Source organism: Strix uralensis, chromosome 21 (assembly GCF_047716275.1).
Source record: "Strix uralensis isolate ZFMK-TIS-50842 chromosome 21, bStrUra1, whole genome shotgun sequence".
NCBI classification, from domain to species: Eukaryota; Metazoa; Chordata; class Aves; order Strigiformes; family Strigidae; genus Strix; species Strix uralensis.
This window is the reverse complement of record NC_133992.1, coordinates 4,587,610-4,610,260: the sequence shown is the minus strand read 5'-3', so window position 1 is coordinate 4,610,260 and position 22,651 is coordinate 4,587,610. Positions and strand designations below refer to the sequence as shown.

Below are 22,651 nucleotides of genomic sequence, written 5' to 3'. Positions count from 1 at the left end.
GTTGAGCGGGGGCCCGTGCCTCCCCCACCCCGCGGGTCCGTCGGCCGCCGGGGAGCGGCGGCGGGTCCCCGCAGCGGCGATTCGGCGGCGGGAGCGGGCGGGGGGCGGCGGCGGGAGCGGGCGGGGGGCGGCGGCGGGGCGGGGCGGGAGGCGGAGCCGGGCGGCGGCGGCGGCGGCGGCGGCGGGCTGGGGCGGCTCAGTGCGCCCGGCTCCGCTCGCCTCCCCTCGGCTCGGCTCGGCTGGGCTCGGCTCGCCGCCGCTCTCCGCGCCTGGCTCCGGCCCGGCATGGCCGCTCCGCCGCGCCGCCGCCTCCCCGCCGCGCCGCCCCCGCCGCCGCCGCTGCTGCTGCTGCTGCTGCCGGTGATGTTGGGCGGCGGGCCCGGCGCGGCGGCGGCGGCGGCGGCGTCGTCGCGGGAGCCCCCCGGTCCCTGCCGCGTGAAAACGGTCACGGTGTCCACGCTGCCGGTGCTCCGCGAGAACGACATCAGCTGGAGCGGCGCCCCGCCGCCCGCCGCCGCCGCCGCCGACTCCCGCTTGCTGCTCTTCGTCCGCAGCGAGCTGCCCGGCCGCGTCGCCGTGCAGGACGACCTGGACAACACCGAGCTGCCCTTCTTCACCCTCGGTAGGCGCCCGCACCGCTTCCCCCGCCGCGGCCCGGCCCGGCCCGCCGATTGCCCTCCCCCCCCACCCCCCCCCCACCCCCCCGCCACCCCCGGAGCATCCCGGCTCCGGGCTGTCACCCTGCTGCGCCGGGATCCTTGTTCACCCCCGCCTTGTCATGGACAACCTGGTTGTGGTTTGGAGCTTTCTAACCCTGCCCTTGCTGCACCCTGTTGTTTTTTGTGGGTTTGTTTGTTTGTTTGTTTTTTTTTCCCTGCTGGGGAGGGATTTTTTTAGCCGGGCCTGAGGGCTTCTGCCTTTTAAAAGCCCTGCGAGTAAAGCGGCTCCGCTCAGGCTGTAAAGTGATGGGTGCTGCCTCTTGGGCTCCAACTTGCACGCTCAGCCCCGGCGGAGGTACCACCGAGCCTGCGAGAACGGGAGAGGCTGTTTTTTTTCTAGCCAGAGCCTAATTTTACAAACGCTTCGTCTTAATTCTCGAGGCTCGCTCTTGCTTCACGCACAACTCCAGCGCCTGGGTCTGTGGCGAACGCCTGCAGACTTTCCTCCGATCTCAGCTTTTGTGGGGAGGGGGATGGGACTAGAAATAATTCTGCTGTCGTACTTCGGTCTTGATGCCGGATCCTGTTGTCTCAGATGGGGTGCCCGAGCTGCCTCTTGTCACTTTTTTCCTTTTCTGTGCCTTAATCAGCCTGGAGATCCTCCAAGGGAACTGTTCAGAATGCCGTATGGGCAGCGCGGTGTTTACTCTGCCAGGTCACCGAGAGGTGCTTTGTTGATCTCTTCGTTATCCACTAGCTTTCTTGCTTTTCGGTGGCTGAACCTGGGATAATTGGCGTACCCGCTTAACTTCGGGTTTGAGATGCTGCTTGACACGGCTGGGTTGTGACTTCAGCGCCTCGCCCTGCGTGCTCCAGGCGGGTCGGGGTGTGCGGGCTGAGCCGGTGGGCACCCACCACAAGTCCCTTCCCACACCCTGTGGAAGGGACTGCCTGTCACTGGGTGCGATGTGCCAGGGTAGGAAAACGACTGTCTGTGTCTCCCCTTCCTGTCATTTCACCTTCTGTGAAGCTTTATTGCAGCAAGCGCCTGTAACAAATAAGTTGATGTTACTTCTTGAGCCTCTTGGGTTCTGGCTTTGCAGTGTGACTTCCTTAGACATGGTTGGTCAACTGCAAAAATCCCAAACAAACCAGATACTCTATTACAAGTAGTAAAAGTGAAAAATCAAAGGTTTGATGCAGTAGGAATGACATTTACCTGGCTGTGATTAAAAGTAACAAGAAGTTTCATGGTTCACCGAGTTGAATTTTCAGATTAGAGTACAGTCTCTTCAGGGACTGGGTGTGAAGTGCACACTGATCTAAATGTATCAGAAGGCAAAGAAACCCCTCTGTGTGTAGCTGAGGTAATAGCTCAAGTTGGAGGAGAGAAATTTGTCTTGATAGATCAGAGACATGATCTTGTATAGCAAATCCTATTTCTCTGAGTGACTGCCAGTAAAGAGACCATGTCTTGGTCTAAAAAATTCTCTTCAGCTTGCCTGGGATATTGGTTATGCATGCACTCTTGAACATGTAGCATGTCTTGTGCAAAACTGTGGGGTTTTTGCTCCCCTTCATGGACAAAAGATCCCAAAAGGTCCCCTCCTGCTTCCCTGAACCCACAGGCATCAGGCAGATTGGAAGATAAATGGAAGCTTTGCCCATGGTGGGATGGCTTCATCACGGTCCTGAAATTAATCAGCATGTTGCCTCCAGAGAAGGTAAAACACTTGTCCTTCCCCAAGGTCTAGCTCATGAATTGCTGTGGATGCTCAGATATTTCAAATTTGTTGCATTTCTTCCCGTCTCCTGGTGTGGCAACTGAGTCTCTCTCACAGTTAACTCTTTTCTGGGTGAGTGCTACAGAGGCTTTCCGCTGCCTTGTTTTTCTAGTGCAGGAAGTAAGGCTGGAGTTTTCTGTAGTGTTTTTTTCCCCCTGCATCCTTTTCTAAGTTCATCGGTGGTTGGGAGCCCAAGAGCTGCTGCCGCCTTGTAATGGGCTCTCAGAGGTGAAAATCACATTACATGTGGGAGGTCAGTCGAATGGCTCTGGAGTGACTTGGGGGCAGGGATTGCTTTAAGTGGTGGCTTCTCTTTCCCAGAATCTTTGCTAGCCCTTGTCGTTACCTGATTTCTGATGCTTACGTGTATTTATGCATGTTGCTGAGCATGTTCAGCGGCTGCCTGGGCCAGAGCTCAGGAAGGCAGGTAAGAGCTGATGTCCTGCCGATTGCAAATGTGTTGAGGGCTCCTAAATGTCTCTGAGTGCAGGCTCTTGCTGCTAGCAAAGAGTGCTTTCTGGCCTCACGGGGGTGAGGATGGGGTAGGAAGACCTCATAAAGCACACACCTCAGGACAGCCACCCTGATTGACATCCTGGAGAGATTTTTGAAAGAAAAAAAAAAAGAAAAGAAAAGCATAAAGCAGGCAGAGAGATGAGTCCTGGTGCTAGACTCTGTAGTGAAATAAGTTGAGAATAAATTGAGGCTGCCCTGTTATGCAGGGCTCAAAAGTCTTTCCAGGCCAGGAAGCATGAAATAAAACATTGCCTTGCTTGGTGGCGATGAGTTTGTTTAAGCGCTGTGTTTTAGCAGGCAGTCTGTAGTCCTGGGCCTGCTCAGCAACTCCCAGTTTAGTAAATCTGATGCTGGAGTGGTTCCTGTGCCTCCCATCACTGCTTTGTGTTAAAGGAGGGTGGGGGATCTGTAGCTACAGGCTGGCAGGTGCCGAGCCTTGTCTGCAGCAGTGTGAAACTTGGAATTGTGGAATCATTTAGCTTGGAAAAGACCTCTGAGACCGTCGAGTTCAACTGTAAATCTTAACTGCCAAGTCCACCACTAAACCAGGTCCCTAAGGGCCACATCTTCTGCTGGTTCTTTTTAAGGGCAGACCCAGTTAAAGTAGACCGAGGAGACAGAGGTTCTGAGTTGGTGGCTGGTACAAAGCACACACAGTGCTCTGTGTCCCTTTTCTTTAGATTCCTCCTTTAGGGAGGAAGCAACTTTTTCTGTTCCCTGACAAGACGAGATCTTATTCACTGACATCGGAGAGCATCAAGCGAGAGCTTCCAGGGTTGCACCACTGCCTGCGGGGCAGCTTGGTCTGCAGGGGCGGCTGCATGGCTGAGGGCAGGGGAGGGAGCAGCACTGGGAAACCCCTCGCCCCATGGCACCTGCCAGCACCACCATCAGCACCATCAGCACCACCATCAGCATCACCAGCAGCAGGAGCAGCTGCCGCTTGCTCGCCCACGGGAGCTCCGCGGTAGCCCGCTGCGGGGAGCGGGTGGCCGGCGGTGCTGAGCCAGCAGCCCCTGCCCCTGCGGGGGAAGCCGCGGGATGGATGGTTTTGTCCTCTCCCAGCAGAGGTGGAAAAACTTTGTTCCTCGTTGCGGCCTCCCATGCTGCAGCAGGGACCCGCCGCCGCGCACCCACCCGCACCTCGGGTTTGCTCTTCGGCAGGGTGGCTCCGTTTCTGTATTTCCGACGCCTTGGTTTATTTTTTTCTCTCTTGCGTTGGAGACGAGAAGGATGTTTCTCCCCCTGCCCCCCAGTTACATTATTAGAAAATTACCCAGCAAAGCACAGTGGTGGCAGGAAATGACAAATGTAACTTTGCCCCCAGTGCATTATGAATTGCTGTGCATCCCCTTTCCTGAAAAAGCATCCTGCCCTTTCCTTAACCTTGGATACAACTGATGCTTTGCGGTATTTTTTTTCCCCCCTCTAATTCTTCTAGTGTTACGCTGGCAAATGGTGCAGCCTATCATTGACTTTATTCTTGTACAATGAGGTCTCTCTAAGGTATGTATCTTGATTTAGTCAGCAGCCATGTGTTCTGTACAATAGCTGCTCCACAAGCAGCGTAGCCTGCCTTAAGTGCAATTCAGGGAATGAAGCAGTTAGCTTCCGAGCTAATTTAGATGAGCTCTGTCTATGTGTGAGCAGATATATATAGAGGAGAGAGAAGGAAAGAGGCAGACAAATTTTCACCACTGCTCTTACCCGGTAGTGGCTTACATAAGAACAGTTTACTACACACTTCTCATAAATGGCTTTAATGGCTGCTGTGTGACGGGCGTCTGCAGTGCTACAAGGTGCTTTGTTTCGGTGGTTGTCAGGAAAGGTGCTTGTGCATCTACATTACCAGTGTCCCACTGTGGCCCCTGTGCGTGGCCGATGGTTACCCCCTGCTTCTCGAAGCTGTGCAGCTCCTCCATCTCCTCAGCAGTTCAGTGCCACTTCTATCTTCTTTCTTAACTTTTCCTGAAGCCATCTTGTAACTTGAACTCCTTCTCCTCTTTAGCGTAAGAATACCTTAAAATAAGGAAAAGCACTTAGTTCCCTGCAGATTGTTTGAATTTACTGCTTTTTCTGAAAATACTTGAGCGGGGTTTTGCCACCCTCGCTTTTGTCCGCAGCTCCTGTTTTTGCAGAGCGGGGTGGAGAGGCTGGAGGGTTACCTGGGGAGCACAGGTGCGACTGAAGCTTTTTGATGCTGCTGTTCAGAGGCACCATTCTCTGCTCTGAGGTGGCCTGCGAGGTGCGGAGCAGCATCGTGTGGGCAGCAGAGAGAGAGCGTGCCCGGCGTGAGACCCTGCTCGTCAGCGCCTGGCATCTAAAAGCTGGGTTCTCTCTGCAGAGAGAAGCAGAGTTTGGTTTCAACACCTCCCTCTTCTGTTAACTGCCTCCTGCTAGACTTGAAGAGCTGCACTGCATATCTGGCCAGAGGTCTGGTTAATCAAGTGTTGGGATTTTTTTTGTTTGTTTTTCTTGCTGTTCCCAAGGTGGTCCGAGGGGTAGAGAGTCACATCTTCCACCAGGCAGGTGGAGGGAGCCAGAAAGCCTCAGCGAGGTGGTGCAGTGAAGATGAGATGTGTCGGTGGGCTCCTTGGGATAGGGACTGGGGGGGATGTAGACCTGAGAGCAGGGGCAGCTTCCCTTCCCCTTCGTGCCCATCCACAGCTGTGCGTGGCCCTGGGGTTTGGCCCAGGTCCCTGGTGGTGGGGGCTGCCTGGGGAGGGTGTAAGAAAGAGGGAAAACCTTCTGGTAGCAATTTCCTCCCCTTCTTGTCTGAAGCTATGTGATTACTTAAGCTTTCCAGGCCGTTAGGTTCTTTTAGTTGGAAAGGGAAGGAAGGAGAGCCTGGCTTGGGTGGGGTTGCGCTGGTGATGTGGGTCCTGAGCTCGAGGTCTGCCCGTTGTGGTTGCAGGAGAGGCGAGCTCAGAAACACCCAGAAAGGCTGTAGGCACAAAATGCCCATGAGAATGGGTCACTCCTCAGATGACCGCTTCCCCCCCGCCAAAGGCAAGGTTGAACGTGGCCTGTCCAGCACGGTGGGGTGTGGACTTGAAGGGATTTTGCCCTGTCTCAGGTGTTTTCTGGGATGAAAATCCCAGTTACTGGGAATCTGTAACTGAGTGGCAGGCTGTACTCGGGGAGTTGCTGCTTTCCAAGAGTACCCGCGTTGACCAGCTAGTGGCAACAGAAGATTATCTATAGAGAGAGGAGCCGATTTTCTGCAGCTGAACTCTCAGGCTGGAGTAGCCGGAGGAGGCTGACAGCTGGGGATCCCCTCTGCTCCCCGCTTCCTCCCGTGTTACGGGAGCCGGTTTTCCATGATGTCAGTGTGCCAGAGACCTTTATTGCTCTTCTGCTGGAAGGAAAAACATGCTTTTCTTTGGAATTAGGTGGAGAGCTTGCATTTCTCTGTGGGGGCTGGGGAGGTGAGTGACCTCCGAGTGCCACCATGCAGATAGATATTACCTCCAAAACTTGCTGCCTTTTTCCTTTCTAAGCCCTAAAAGTGTGAACCCTTTGTTCTGCCTCAGTGATACGGTGCTGATGTGCAGTGTTGGCTGGCTGTGAAACCGGGTTGAGCCCTTGGGCTTTCTTGGTGTAACAGGAGTTCAGGCGTGGGACTGGCTGGGACAGGAGGAGAATAGATTGATGCCACTTGTGGGAACGATGAGATATTGATCTTCTGCTGCCTCGACATATATGTTAGCAGTTGCAGGTGGCTTGAGAAACACCTACCATCACACCAAAATGCCTTGTAAAGTGTGGGGGTAGACTGGGGTTGGAGACTGAAAAGAGAAGTGAAGAAAATAGAAATGCCTTGATTAAAACCTTTCAGCGTCTGTAATGCCCACAGTACAGCTTGTGTTGGGAGTGTTGTTCTCCAGTTGCACCCATCTGCACTGGGGAATGATGAGCCTCAGCCAGTCTTCCCAGCGTCCCCAGTCCTGTCCCTGTCACCACTTATGGGGTGGGTGACGGCATCGAGCAGAGATGATTCTTGTGCATAACCAGCTTAAGAAATGGTGCCACTTAAAAGAATTGAATGCTTGTGCTGCTGCTCGGGTCTCGGCTAATGCGGTTAAGGTTTCCAGTGTCCAGACAGTATGGAGACACTTAATGGTATTGAAGAAGCAGAATGACATGTGGAGGGGACAAGCAGCGATCTTGGCGCTTGCATCTGCACTGGCTGGGTGAGGCTTTCTGGTTGTCTCCTGGGAAGGAGGCAGGTGGGGGAAAAAAGCCCCAAAAAACCAGAGTAAATGATTTTGGCCCATCAATCCCTTTGGGCATATTCTCTGTATGCCATGGGAGATGCACTGCTCTTGAATGCATCCAGCGTGCTTATCCCGCTGCGGTCCAGGGAGGAAGGAGGGATTCCTTGCAGGAGGAGGTTGGGCTGCCACTGCATGTGAGAAGATGAGGCAGATAAGATTTGGAGCCAGGGCTGTCTGTGGGCAGAGGTGGCTGGTGGGGAGGACGACAGAAGTAGGAGTTCCCCTCTGTTTCTTGTTATCTGTTCCCCACCAGTCTTGCAGCCCTCCCTCTGCGCTTCCACTTCTCCTGTCTCCGTGCAAGACAAAGTCTGTATGAAACCACGACTGGCTTTGAAAGCAGCAGCAAAAGGGGAGAAATTTTCCATTAGCAGCATCAGCAGTAAAAGAGATTTTTTCCCAGTCACCTGGTAACTGCTGTATTTAGTAAGATTACTGAGCTGATGGTGTTGCTCCCAGGCATATGCATGGGACAGATCCTGTAAAGAGGGGAGGCAAGGGCCAGCGTGCCTGGCCGCGTGCACGGAGGTGAGCTGGTAAAGCTTGGCTGTGCATCTCTGTGGGGAGAGGAGAGCTTCTGCATGGGAGAGGGGACCTGCTGGGCCCAGCACCCTGCACGCACCATCATCCGCTCTTCCCGTGCAGACGAATGGAACAGAAATTGCATCGCCAGCTGCACTAAGGAGCTGCAGCGGGGGAGTGGAGTGTGGCTCCCCTGGGCTGGGCGCTTGCCCACCCTCGAGTGGCGGAAGGAACACCTGGCTCCACCTGCCTTTGGGGATAGACGGGTTATTTTGGTGCCCGATACCTTTGTTTCCCCAGGTCTGATGAGATATGCCTACGGAGGGGCGCTGCCCTGGCTGCAAAGACCCTACAGACTAACTGGGGATGTGAACCTGCCCTCCCAAAAGCCCACTGCATAACTGGGGTGCAGGGTCTGGAGACCCCAGGTTTGCTCCCAGCCCTGCTGTTGGCCGTGAGCATGCTCACGAGAGCTCAGCTGTGCTGATGCTTTTGAGGTTTTGGTTCTTTTTCCTTTTTCCCCCTCCCTGATGTCTCTCTGTGGGCCAGCGCGGTGGCCTCGCCAGCGGCTGGAGCCCTAGCAGAGCTGGGCTCCCCGGCCAGCCCCGAGGGCTGCTGGCTGCCGAGGCACTCGCCTAACATGAGCTGGCGTTGCAGAGTGCCTGCGGCTGCCGCAGTCACGGCTGTGTCTGTCCCAAGGCTGTTCACAGCCCGTATCCTTCCCTTGCTGCTCTTTCTGGTTCTCGAGCGATTGGCGTTCCAGGGAGCACAGCACATCCCTAAAATATGGCATCAAATAACAGAAAATAGGAGTTGGCAACAGCATAGGAATTTTTTTTTTTTTGCCTCTAGCCAACTGCTCAGAAACATCAGCTTCTTGATGCACCACTCCCATGTCAGCAGCATGCCGTGATGGCAAACATGGGGCAGTTTGTGTGCAGGAGCAGGGAGGAGGGCTGGAGCAGAGCATGTTCCCTGCAGCCCAGGACCGAGACCTGCTGCTCGTCTGCCCTGGCTGGGGAGCACCAGCTCTGTGTGCTGAGGCTGAAAAGTTCATGCTTCCCGTGTTGCTATTGCTCTTGTTGCCTGGGCGTCTGACGGGAGCTGGGGTAAAAGTTGATGCTGCTAACCTAATTAATTGCTTGTGCAGTGTGCACCCAGAGTGAGATCTCTCTGGGGCAGTTCCCCACTCAGATGGGCTTCCCGGGATGAAGGGGCTCCCACGGCAGATGCTGCCAGTTGTTCCCTCCTCAGTCTCAGTTACTCAGCGCTGCCTTGCACAGGCTGCTCTGTGGGGGTGGAGGGAGATGGAAAGCCCTTCACCTTGGCTTGCTGGGTCTGAGCCACCTCTGTGGTGGGTTCAGCATGGGTGGTGGCCCTGGAAAGCGTTGGGGCTTCTTGGGACATCCTGATATGGCCCTTTTCTACTCTCATCACACTTCTTTCTTGTCCTTTGTACGTCACCTGTTTAAACTAGAGAGGCTTAAACTCTTTTTCCTGCCCTTTTAACGTGCTCTTTTAACGTGCCCAGGGAATTCCTTCCAGGCTTCTCTGAAAACCTGTCTGTTGGCAACATGCTCCCTGTTCCTCCACCTCTAATGTCTTGGGAAATCCGGACGCAGAGAGGTGCCTGGGAGGAGCAAGGTATTGGGAAGGTGGTTCAAAAGGTGGCTGCACATTCCCCTCCCTCCCTTCATGCCATCCGGACTGGGCAGCCCACGGTCAGGCTGTGTCCACAGACTCATTTGTAGCATTTTAAGCATCAATTGGGCTTCCAAAAAAACCGTGGAAATAGTTTTCCTTCCCTCACTCCCAGGAACAGATGAGTTTGCAGGGGAGACAGCCTGAGCCAGAGCAGGGTGCTGGGGTTTATCTCCGTGTGCCTGGGGCTTTTGCTGGTTCAGGCTTCGGTGTGGCCTGGGATCCCCCAGCCCCAGGGCCACCCATGGAGTGCAGCAAACGTCTCCCATCATCATCTGACTGGAGGAGGTGCTCAAGGTGGGCAGCTCAGTGTCTCCCGGGGGATGCCGGCGCTGGGTACCACTTGATTAAGGTAGACTCAACTCATGGGAGCCTCCTGGCCCTTACAGGGGACAGCCTTTGGGACAAGAGGCTGTGCAGTAGGTCCAGCTGAAGAGGGGGGATGCTGTAGAGGAGCCGATCACAGCAGTGGCATTTTGGGGATCCAACAGGTATGTTTGGGAATGAGACAAGTTGCAGGCTGAAGGCACATCCAGCAGCGATGACGTTGGCCTTATCTGTGCAGGCAGGTCCTCGCCCACTGTTGCTGGAAGGATGCTGGCTGCTCCGTCTACCGTGTTCACATCAGGGGCTTCAGCATTGTTCATCCCCCGCAGAGCAGAGGAAGGGCTGTAGGGGTGCATTCGTCACCTGAAGAGCCCCCAGGCTTCAGCTGAACTTTGTGTTCTAGCAATAAAACCGTGCTAGGAAATGTGTGCTGTAACAAAGCCCATGGATATAATACATCCGTATCATACTGTACCTTTCATCTTGAAGGATTCCCAAGGAGCTTTACAAACTCAGTGTGCTGCAGCCTGCCAGGGTGACTGAATGCTATCAGTAAAGGCTGCAGTCTAATCTCTGCGGTAGCATGTCCCCCCCGCTCTCCCTCGCAGGGGAACTTTATGAAGTCTGATCTCGGACTAGCTCTGTGCCGAGTGTTTACCTCTAAGCCTGAGTTTCTCAGGAGAAGAAGGAAAACCATGTAGCTGTTTGTTATGCAAAACCAGTGAAGAAATATTCTTCCTGGGGCAGTAGGTGTGGGTGGGAATTACTTTTGAGCAGCTTCAACAGCTTTGGATCTTGGCAGAAAAAGTGTTCGCAGGGGAATGTGCCCTCCATGCAGCCCCAAGAAGGGGGATAATAAAGTTTGAGCACTTGAGAAATTGCTTCTGGGCATAAGCAGGGTGGCAGAGTTCAGCTGACGGGCTCCCAGGCTGCTGCTGGGGCAGCTCGTGGGAGGGAGACTAAATGTCTGCCTGAAATGCTTGGTGTGCGTCTTTTGTCACCCAGTGTCCCCTTCTGTCCCCGCAGAGACACTTCCTGAGCCAGCTGATGGTGTGTCCATGTCCTGCAGCCTTTGGCAACATCTGGGCTGCTGCTGCCTCCCACCGCCTGCAGGGTGGGAACAGGGAAGTGTCATGCAGCCCTCTGCCTCGGTCACCCTTGGTGGTCTCCAGCTCCAGCTGGATTTATTTTCATCTACTCTTGGCTTACCTGCAGCTGTGGGGGCAGTGGGAGGCATCTGAAGTTGCTGTCAGTGGTGGCAGAGCCTAAAAATCAAAACTGAAAGTGGGATAAGGGGCACTAAACAAAGCTGTCAGCAGAGGCATATGCTTGAAAAGCGGAGGTTAGCTTGAGTCTATTTTTGTTTGGAGTGGTACACACTTAGCCTGTTTTGTTTAGCAGTTTGTTTATGGGATGTATTTTCCCATCCTGTGTAGCTCCTCCAATGTAGTTATAAACAAACTGTAAAATCAAAAGCAGCCTTTACGTGATCCCATTAAATGCAGCGTGGTGCCCAGAGATCCAGGGTGTGTGGTGCCGACAGGGCTGAGGTGCTTGCCAGCCCGAGGTCCTCAATTAAGGTGGACACAACATACCAGTGTGGGAGGTTTTTTTGTCATGTTTGAGTCTAGGAATTGCTATGGGCACCCCTGGGATGGAGCGGGGACACCTCAAAAGCACATCAGCCTTTGCATCCGTTTGCTCTTGCATTGGAGGCTCCAATGCTTTTTGCGCTCATCCCTGCAGCTGCCTCCTTCCCTGGACCCTGTCGAGATGGTTCCTCAGGAACGGAATGTGGCGTTGCCAGTGTAGTTCATGGATTCTGGACGTTAAGAGACTTCAATATCGATTGGATTTCAAAAAGGAAATAGAGGTTTGTGGTCATTTTTATTGTAGCTGTTGCAGTTGCACGCCTTGTGCTGGATCAACAGCTTTATTTTTTCTGAGTGCGATCAGAGGGGCTAGAACTGTATTTAGTTAAATAGCAACAGCCTCGCCTTTTACACAATTCAAGAATCCAGAGCTGCTTGAAGACACAAACTCCATTACATTGCTTTACATCTTATCACATCCCAGCGCTGCTGCTTCCTCCTCTTCTGTTCTTTGCTCTCCCAGACAAGCAGCACAGTTGTCCTTACTGTGTTCCTGGCTTCTGCTGCGTTGGAGAAGGAAATCCATTATCCGGTGGCATGGCAGCTGGGAGGGAGGTCGGGGATGCTGCCTGTAGGGGCTGCTCGTAGCCAGCTTGGGGTCTTGCCGGAGCAGCGGTTTGCACGACAGACACGCTGCTCCTCGCTGTACTCAATTTTATTCTGCTTTTGTAGCAGCTGCCTTTGCCGCTTAGCCGACAAGCTGTTCCTTAACATGCCGTGGCCCAGTGGCGTGTGGGAACAGGGACAAGAGCTGGGATTTGGGCAAGATGCAAGCTCTGGGAGCTGGAGGTGTGGGGATGCTGCTGGCCTCTGCTTCTGCTCCCTGGGAGTGCGTGCGCTGCCCAAAATCACGTGTGCTGCCCAAAATTGTGCGTGCCGGGGGAGGTTTTCTCTGCTGCCTGGGCTTGCTTTAAAGACTGTTGTAAAACCTTTTCCCTCCTTGTCGATGAAGGGTTTTACAGCATGTTGCAATGGGCCACTTAAACGCAAAACAGGAGGAAAAAATCCTGTTTGAAGCACTCTTCCAGCTGAGCCGGTGTGGCAGCCCAGGGTCTGCGCTGGGGTGAGATACAGGGTGTCTATAGGGGATGCTGAAGAAAAGCAGAGCACAGAGCAACCTGTTGGTGTTTGTCCTATGGCATCTCCCAGCTGCACTGCCTCCCCAAAACCACATTCCCCGCTGCTCAGCAGGCTTTTCTGCTGGTTTGGGGTGTGCCCCAGGTCATGTAAGCCCAGTATTTTAGTAGACCTTGGTCTCCAAAGCCTCTTTCCAGCAGGAATGGTGCAAATTTGTCCGTGGATATATGGTCCACAGCTGAAGCAGCTGTTCTGTGGTCACATCCCTGGGAAGGGTGTCCTAAATCATCCTGTGTCCTGCAGCTTATCTCTGAGGGAGCTGGTGTGGGACAGCAGCTCCCCATCCCTGCTAGCAAAGAGGGTTTTGGCTGGGAAGGAAGGTGATATTTTTGCAGTAACTCAAAAGGCGTGGGTTTTCTGTGGATGTGGGGCTGTGGTTTTTAATCACTACTTGCTCTGATCATCTCTGTACAAAACTGCTCTGAAGGCACCGAAGGGCAAACCAGCAGGTGTTAATATTCTTCTCCTTTTGGTGTTGTTGGATGGGGGAAGAATTTGGATTCAAGAAAAGCTGTTATTTGAAATGGTGCTTCTCGCCTCGGCTGTGACAGCTGGAGGGCAGGTGAGACCTGGGCGAGAGGAGAGGTGCTCTGGACCCACCTGGGGAGCAAGCTGCAGCTTTAATTTGGCTGGTAATGGCCATGGAGTGTTTCCCCAGTCTTCTCCATGCTTTCGTTCTACCAACTCTGTGCAAATATTTGCAGCAGTTAGGGAGCTGTCCAGGGAGATTTTTATCCCTGACATGAACTGAGTTAAAGGGAAAGGTTGGTCCAGGAGAATGGTCCCGTGATGGGCACTGAGATCCACCTTGTCCAGCAGCCTCTGCTGTGGTGCCAGCAGCTGGTGAGGAACAGGACATGAGTCCCTGGAGCATCCCATGGAGGTTTACTCCTGTGTTCCCACGGGATGCTTGGTTGCACGTCGCTGCAATAAGCATCTGTGTGTCCTGACCGAGCTGAAAGGGTCCTGCAGCACCTCTGGACAGGCTTCTGCATCTCCCTCCTGCATCTCTGTAACACTGGCCTCTCTGGGAATTCCCTCAGTTGATGGGGATGCTGCGTTGTGCCGTGCACAGACAGACTGCAATGAGGGAAGAGGGAGGTTTTTCTTTGAGGTCTCACGGACACGCTGAGTGCTGACCAGAGGCCAGCGCAGAGGGAGGGATGCTTCTGTTAATTAGCACTAGATGAAAGTAAAACTTGTCTTTATTCAAAGAGTGGCTTGTTCCAGTTTCATCGCAGCCCCTCAGTTCTGAGCTTTAAAGTTTGGCGTATGTGTGAACAATAAGTGTGGAAAGATGTTTTGAAGCCGAAATCGCAGCATTGTTATGAAAATGCTGAAGGGAAGTTGTGACACTGTTTTGAAGATGAAAGTATTTTTACAATCTTAAACTGACACATTTAAAAAAAAAAAAAAAAAGAAATAAAAATAAAGTTTGCACAAAAGACAGCTCTCAACAAGACTTACCCTGGCCAGAATCAGATGTGACCATCCCTGAAGACTGGTGAAGGCACTTTGAGGTGCTGCTGGCTTTAGCTGTCACATGGTGACCCTGCATCCAGTATGGTGAAGTGAATGGTTCCTCTTGGTGTTACTGGTCTGTGCTGGGCAGGGTGAGCTCCACGCAGCCCCGGCGGAGGGAGCGGTGGGTGCTCCCTGGCCCGTTGGGTGCTTGATGATGGATCAGCGGAGCAGCAGGCAAGGGCGTGAAATGAGGAGATGCTTGAGGGAGCATGGACATGTGCCCAGCGGTGGCCTCATTACTTCTGACCCCAGCAGGCTTGCTGCAGTTGGAGTTGGTCTGTGAAAACAAATTTTTCACAGCTCTTTAGCAAGCATCTGCATAATGGATTAGCCAAACAGCACCCTCTTAATGAGGAGTGAAGGGAGAGGCTGGGGCTGGCCATCTCTGGTGCCAGCTCTGGGCTGCTCCTGCTCCTTGGCTGTGCCTCAGGGCTTGTCGATTTGTGCTGGCTCATCCACGGGCACTGGGGGAGGCTGGGCTGGGGGTAGAGGCTGGCCATGAAACGCTGTTATCAGGAGGGGGAATGGCCTGGTGGCTCTGGGAACTTGCAGCAGCTTGGGCTCCGTCACAGCCTCTTCCAGTGACTGGCTCCCCCATCCCAGTGTTGCATCTCACCAGTTTAAGTTGCGGTCACTTGGCCCAGCCCAGCTGCTCATTTGGTGCCTCCTGCATGGAGCAGCCTCTTGCACCCATGAAGATGTAGCATACAGGAAGGTGTTCGGGGTGTTTGATGAGGCTGTGCTAAGCACACCTCCCCATTGCCAGCTGCCTGCAGCTCCTCTCAGCCGGGATGGCAAACAACATCGTTGGTCACTCACCAACTACCTTTTTCTTGGGATTTTCTTTTCCATGACCACCTAAATGCACCAGCTTGTAGTGATGGCTTTTTTTTTAAATTCCCATTAAGCTCTAGTTTCCATTGTGCTCTCACAGATACCCAGGGGCCTCTGAGGACCTGCCCTATAATTAAAAGCAATCTATTACGATGTCTGAGGGGGCTGTGCGAGTTACAGGGCCATGAGCCCTGGTCTGCTGCAGAGGAGCTGTCAGGCAGTTCCTTCGTTAGAAAATAGACACCAAAAATTCCTCTTCCGCCCCCAACTTTGTCTTCCTGCCAGCCCTGGATTCCAGATTTATTTAAGGGTCTTTTCTTTTGGGCTTAGGTGGGTGTGGAGCATGTATTTTTTGCCATGTGAGTCTGACAAGCCCTTGGGGAGGATGAGTGGGTGTCTTGAAGCGTTAGGGAGAAACTTGGCAAGTGCTTCAGCTCCAGGGATCTCTTTGCATTTTTGGCTGCATCTGCTTTTTTATCCTGCTGCTCTTAAACTTTTCTGAACCAGCAAAGTCACACCCCAACAGCGCTGACATCCAGGAATAACACTGCTCCCGTTCCTCGAAGGCCTAGCCACAGAGACTGGGTGGTTTTTGTGGTTTCTCCCAAGGGTGCCAGCCACTGGATGGTACTAGATGGGACAATCCTGGGCCCTCTCTCCCCAGCGCTCCCAAATCTGAGTGTTAGGTGTGGATGGGGATGGTCTTACCTTCTCTGTATCATGGAGGAGGGTCCTCTTGGAGGCGGGCAGGAAGGTGCTCAGAGCTGGCTGCGCAAAGGGGCAGTCGTACTTGGGCCATGCGTGCCATGCTTGGGTGTTTCCCATAAATGAAGAAGAGGCTCTCCTGAGCCTCTTCGAGGTGGTGTATTTGTTGTGGTGTCTTGTTCCATGCTCCCAGCTTGGTTCCTGACCTTGTATAATGGATTTGGGATCTGGTTTCAGGAGGTGAAAGCAATCTCTTAGCTGTTTTGGAGGTTAGGGGGAAGAGCTTCCCTCTGTGATCTTTACTGTACTGCAGTTAGAGGAAGCATACATGAGTGTGCAGATCCATTTGGTGGAAAATACAGGGCTTTTGAGTCATTCTGGGGTTTACTTCTTGGCTTTGCTATTTACTCATGAAAGGATCTTGACCGAGTGAGCACAACTCCCTATACCTCTTCCTTACCTGCTGTTTGCAAGAGCCTGGAGGGGCTCCCTGTTTGCATTACTGAAGTGGTGTAAAATTTCTGTGTGGAGGTGGGAGGGAGTCTGATGGCAACATGGATAGACCCTCTTGGCTCCTTTCCTGCTACCCTGCCTGCAGGCTGACAGTGCAGAGAGGGCTGAGGAAAGGAGGCCAGTGGAAGCACAAAGCCAGAAGTGGAGGAAATGGGTGGGTGGAGGAGTGGTAAGTGGAGTCGACAGACCCGGATCCGCTGGTTGTCTGAGCTGGGGTAGGGCTGCCCCATGTGCTTGTCTAGACAACAGCCCTTCCCATGGCTCAGCAAGTGGCTGGGCATCAGGAGAGCAGGATGCTGCTGTCAAGTCCGATGGCTGTAACATGCCATCCCATTATGAGTTGGGGTTTTCTCTCTGCTTTAGTGTGCTAAAAATGATCTGCACGATTGAAAGTTCCCCTCCTCTCCCCCATGTGCACACACATCTCCTGATCTCTGTGAGAGAGTGACAGCTTCTCTAATTAGGCAGTCAAGGAGGTAACCTTAGCAACTCCACGCTGGTGCTGGGGACAATCTCCAGCTGCCCTTGGAGATGGCGTGTCTGGTGTTCAAATGGCCTCTCATGAGGACAGGAGAGCTCTGGCTGCCTGCACACCCGTCCTGCCTCCCTGACACCATTTTGCATGGCTGGTAGTATCTGCCGTGCGAAGCAAGAGCCAGCACGGGAGGAGGCACCTACGTCCCATCACTGCTTGCTCTGTTCTTGCTGATGCACAAGCTGGGTGCTACCTCCTGCAGCTCTGGGGAGAAGTGTTCTGGTGTCTGTGGGCAGTACTGGAAGGGAACTGGTGCAGAAGGAGGTGCTGAACCTGCTTCTGCACTGGTGATGCCTGTGCTGCAGTGGGGAGCTGCATCAGGGGAAGCTCTGGAGATCCAGGAGAGCAGGAACTTGCCCTCCAGGAGCACAGTGTGGGGCTTGCACTTGGCTTGTCTGTCTCCTTAGGTTGCAGGCAGCAGAGTAGTGCTGGCCAGGGCTTGGGGGGTCGTTGTGAGCGCAGCAGGGTCTGTATTTGCTGCAAAAGGACCAGCGGTGTCCTGTACCCTGGGAGCTGAGAGCCTGCCTGTGCTGCAGCATCCCTGTCCCTCCGTTCTCCCTGTCTGTCATGTTTTAGCCCAGCAGGCAGCTGAACACCACACAGCCACTTGCTCGCTCCCCACCTCCACAGCGGGATGGGGGAGAGAATCAGAACAAAAAAAGTAAAATTCGTGGGTTGAGATAAAGGCAGTTTAATATGACAGAAATGGAAGGTAAAATTATTATTAATAATAACAACAACAATTAATAATAATGATAAAAGAATTAGAATACACAAACCAAGTGATGCACAGTGCAGTTACTCACCACCCACCGACTGATGCCCAGCCAGTTCCTGAGCAGCGGCCCCCAGCCAGCTTTCCCCCTAGTTTATATACTGAGCACGATGTCATATGGTGTGGAATGTCCCTCTGACCAGTTCGGGTCAGCTGTTCCGGCTCTGTCACCTCCCAGCTTCCTGTGCACCCCCAGCCCGCTCGCTGTGGTGGGAAGCAGAACAGGCCTTGAGTGTTCTCACCTGGAATTGAATCCTCTTGAGGCACACATCGGACTTCCCCATCCTTCTGCATTATCCACCAAGTGCACCCGGGTCCTTGAGCAAAACAATCCTACGGATGGGTTTGCCTTTGCCCGAGGCAGGAATAACCCAGACTGTCTTCCCCAGCATATATTTATGTGCACTGCAGGAACTTTATCCCCTTCTATAGTACGTAAAAGTTTTGACTGGGCAGGGCCAGCTCAATGGACAGATCCCCTAGTGTTGACTAACCTGGTGGCTTTTGCTAAATGTGTATCCCATGTTTGAAGGTCCCACCCCCCATTGCTCTCTGTGTAGTCTTTAGCAGTCCATTGTATCATTTGATTTTCCCGGAGGCTGGCAGTTGATAGGGGATGTGATTTACTCACTCCATGCCATGATCGTTGGCCCAGGTGTCTATGAGGTTGTTTTAGAAATGAGTCCCATTTGACTCAATTCTTTCTGGGGTGCCATGTTGCCATCAGACTCGCTTTTCAAGGCCCAGGATAGTGTTCCGAGCAGTGGCATGGGGCACAGGATATGTCTTCAGCCATCTGGTGGTTGCTTTCACCATTGTGAGCACATGGCATTTGCCTTGGCGAGTTTGTGGGAGTGTGATATAGCCAGTCTGCCAGAGAGTCTTCAACTGCTTGGCTGGCTTGATTGCAGTGCATGTTTCACGTTCATGGATAACCTGTGCAATAGTGTCCATGATCAAGTCCACCCCTCAATCATAAGCCCATCTATACATTGTTTCTCTTCCTTGATGGCCTGAGATGTCATGGGCCCATCAGGCTGTCAATAATTCACCCTTACGTGGCCAGTCCAGATCCACCTGAGCCCCTTCAGTCTCAGCATCTTGATCTACTGCTGTTGATGTTCTTCAGCGGCCCGACTCTTGGGTACATGAGCGTCTACACGATGTACTTTCACAAGCAGGTTCTCTACCCGGGCAGCGATATCTTACCATAAATCAGCAGCCCAGATGGGTTTGCCTCTGTGCTGCCAGTTGCTCTGCTTCCATTGCTGTAGCCACCCCCGCAGAGCATTTGCCACCATCCATGAGTCAGTATGGAGATAAAGTACTGGCCATTTTTCTCATTCAGCAATATCTAAAGCCAGCTGGATAGCTTTCACCTCTGCAACCTACTCACTTCCCCTTGTCCTTCGGCAGTTTCTGCGACTTACCGTGTAGGACTCCACACCTCAGCTTTCCACCTTCGATGTTTTCCTACAGTACGACAGGACCTCCCCGTCCCTCTGTCCTCCCTGCCCGGGCTGACGCGGCAGCTGCAGCACTGAGGCTCCCTTAAAATCTGAATGCGCCTCCTGCTCTGTGGGCTCGAAGGGGCCTTGGCTACTCGAAACAGTGCTCAGAAATACTTTTTTATAGCAGCTGGGAGCAAGCCAGGGCGAAAATGAGCTGAGGCCGCTGAAGGGAGATAAGCTGAGACGTAAACTGTGATTTTCTGCCCTGTGAGCCCTATGCATGGATTTCATCTTTTAATGGAAGTGCAGTAAATAAAAGCCATTTTCACAATAAGCTGAGCAACAGGTCATAAGCGTCTGAGCCACTGAAATTGATAGAAGGGAGCTAAGCGTAACAAATCTCCCAAAATTGCACCAGACTCCACTTGTATCTAGTCCCTTCCTGCATCTCACCAATTATAGCAAATGGCAATTATTTCTGAGCCAGAGCTTTCTCTGAATAAAACCTCAGTCAAACTGCAGATGCTTTATCTTCTTTTCAAATAGATTTGTACTGGAGGAAAAAACCCCAGTGGGGAGAAATCCCATTTGAAGGGGCTTTCCCTAGCAGTGTTTGCAGAGATGCTGGACATGTATGGAGACGTAAATTTGACCGATCCAGTTTGCTGCCCCTGGCTGAGAGGGGGAATCAGGGAGATGTCAAGCATGTTCTCTTTTGAATGTCACTTGTGTCTTTGTTAGGATGAAGTGTGGGCTGGGGATGTGCTGGCATCAGCCGTTGTGGCGTGACCCACTTGCTGGGATGCTGTTGTTGAGGGGGCCCCCGTGCAGCACTGACTTTTTCTCCTCCTTCCAGTTAGATCCAGTAAGCGGCTGTCTCTTCCCAGTCCCCACCGCAGGGCACTGTGCTGGTACCCAGCGATGCTTGTGGGGTATAAAGGAGATGCTCAAGTCCATGCTCAGAGTAGATGCTAATGCTTTTGTCCCATATAACCTCTATGCTTTTTTTAGAAGCATCTCTGCCGCAGAGCTTTGGGGATGCACCTGCAGTGAGGATAGTGCATGGGGTGAAATTTCCTTGTCTCTGCACCAGTTTGTCCAATTTGGGAGGGTTATCTGGGAATTTATTTGAATTTATTTGCAAGGGCTTTTAAAGAGGCGCTTATTTAATACATGGGTATGTGGCACCACTGGTTTTATCTGCTCGGTCTCCAGTCCAAAGTCAAATAGCCTGGTTGTCACCATTGCTTCTGGCTTCGTGGTGTTTGAGCAAGACGTCCCCAGTGCCATACAGACCGTAGGGCTCACGGAGGATGGCTGTGCAGGTGGCTGTTGGCGCGTGTATGGTCACTTCTTGGCCGAATGGCTGTGCCGAGGCATGAGACATCTCAGCCCTGATGTTTTTCTGTACGTAGGAATGGAGTGCATTGCTCAGGATTTGTTGGAAGCGTGCTCCTACTGTTAGATGCTGCTAGAGATGCTGACGAAGAAGTGCCACAAGATAGCGGGTGTCTGAAGCTCAACTGGTTTTCTGATTGATGTCATTAGTACTCCCTACTGAAAAATCTCTGGGAAGTTGGCCACTTTCTGTCTCTGGATTTCTCCAGAAGTTTTAGCTGAACAGATTCTCGTTAGGTGTGTAGCGGCTGATAATGTGGCACCCTCCTGGGTCCCTGAAAAAATTGGCAAGGTCTTGAGTTGCCCAAGGACTGATTTGTCTCTTGGGGTGTTGTTAGCGAAGTGCATCACTCGGGGTATTTTGCAATGCCTGGAAGCCTGTGGGACAGGGCAGGGAGGCTGCATCGCCTGCCACAGCCCCAGGGCGGCTGCTGGGTAAGGCTTTCCTAGCAGGGGTTGAGATGAGAAATCACCAACGGGGAGCGATGAGCGTTGTTCAATGTTGCGTCCTCCCCTGTCATGGGGGAGCAGGGTTTGATTGATTTACTCTGTGTTAGTTTCGCATGAAGAAAACTGTTGGGTTTGGTTTTTTTTTTTTCTTTTTACCTTAGACTTGGGAATTAATATTTTTTTTTCCCCCCTTGGAAGGTTGTTAATGAAAAGCACTGAACCAACTTCTCTTCAATTTAATTTGCTTGCATGAGCTGGCAGCCCCCTCTAAACACCTCCCAAAAATATATGTCAAATATTTGCTGAGAGGCTTCCAGGGCTGTGGGCTGCACACACGATCCTGCCTGCAGATGGTCTCCAGAGGCTTTGCAGCTTGGTGCTTGCAGGCAAACACATGTGTGTGTGGTGGGAGTCCCCTTTCTCAGTTTAGAGAAGGGGCGTGTGCATGTGCAGTGTCCTTGCGGGCAGCTCATGGGGGCTTTTCTGGGGAAGGCAGCCCTCGGAGTCAGTGTGAGCCCTATTTTTCTGCTGAGGCAGCAGGTAGAGGGGGGAAACATTGAAACGCTGTGAAATGCCATATTTCAGACCTCTCCTGGGCTTTCCTGGTGTGGGGAGGGAAGGGTTGGCTGGTGGCAGGTCTGGGGTGATGAGGAGGGCTGGTGCAGCAGATCTCTGGCTGGGAGAGGGAGATGAAGGGTCTGGATGGGCAAGATCTTGGCACTGGCCAGTCTGTGAGCACCTGTTTCACTAAACTCTGAAAACTATATGAAGTCTATGCCTTTCTGTACCCTCATGTCTTTCTTTGGAGAAGTGTTGCAGGTTGTTAATTAGATTTCAGGTGTTCCCCAAGTAGCTTTCTCCTTCCCACATGCATGTGGGCAGCCCTACCATCATCATCTCTGCTGCTGTGGGACAGTGCAGTCACTGGATTTGGAGCTGATGAACACAGCCCTGCTCCCTGCGGGTACCACCGTGCTGGCTTATCTGTTATGAGAAGCAGGGACATGATCAGGCTTTTCAATCTCCTTTACCATCTCTCTGCCACCTGAGGCACATCTTGCTCTTCTCTCCTGGTCCAGCAGCAGCCAGGGCTCTCAGTGCATCCCGCTGCAGGGATGCAGCTTCATCATCCATCTTTGGAGTCTCCGTTATCGGCAGTATTAGAGGCAAGTCAACTAAAATACAGGATCAGTGTGGTTATTCAGTACATCCACCTTCCTCTGGCAAGTGGTTCAGTGTGCGGAACACGTTCGTTTACTCGCCTAAACAGAATTTCATCGTCCACCTCCTGCGGTGTGTAATGAATCCAGCTGAAGATGCTCAGCTCCTGTAGCTGCAGCAAACCGAAGCTCCCCAAGATCCTCCATAAACTGCGACTTGCTCTCTGCTTCTTGCAGCGTTTCTGTAACGCAGTTGGCCCCCATGAACCTCTTTTCAATTTGGGAAGCACTGTCTTTGTTTCCTTTTGCCTAGCCAGCTGTAATCCCTGCCTGGCTGTGCCCCTTATGGGATAGCTGTTTATTTTCCTTAATCTTTTATGAAGCGCTTTTATCATAAGCTCTCTGAAAATCTGCTGAAATTAGACCCTCTAAATCACCTTCATCTATTTTAAAGGCTTTCTTTTGCAGATAATACTGCCAGGTTGCTTAGCATGCCTCTTTTCCACCATCCCTCAAGGAAGTTGCATTGCCTTGACCCGTTCAGATTATACTTTGCTGGCTTCTATACTGGCTGACCCCTAATTAGACTCTGAGTGAAGTTCCTGCTCTCCTGCAGTTTGGTATTTAGCTTTGTGGTCCCGGAGCCATGGTCTTCTGCTTTTTAAAGATAAAGTAATACTAATAAAAAAACCAAATACTGCAGCTGCTTTACTGTTTACACAACTTTTAGGAAA

General features: G+C 52.6%; 1 protein-coding gene across 1 annotated transcript in view; it reads left to right on the top strand.

Annotated features, from left to right (window-relative positions):
* The first annotated feature begins 285 nt into the window (after window positions 1-285).
* ASTN2 (astrotactin 2) overlaps window positions 286-22,651 on the top strand; it is a 360,756-nt gene continuing 338,390 nt past the window's right edge. The window contains exon 1 of the mRNA XM_074891653.1: window positions 286-622. Within this exon, the coding sequence (XP_074747754.1) occupies window positions 286-622 (337 nt within the window). The remainder of the gene's footprint in view (window positions 623-22,651) is intronic.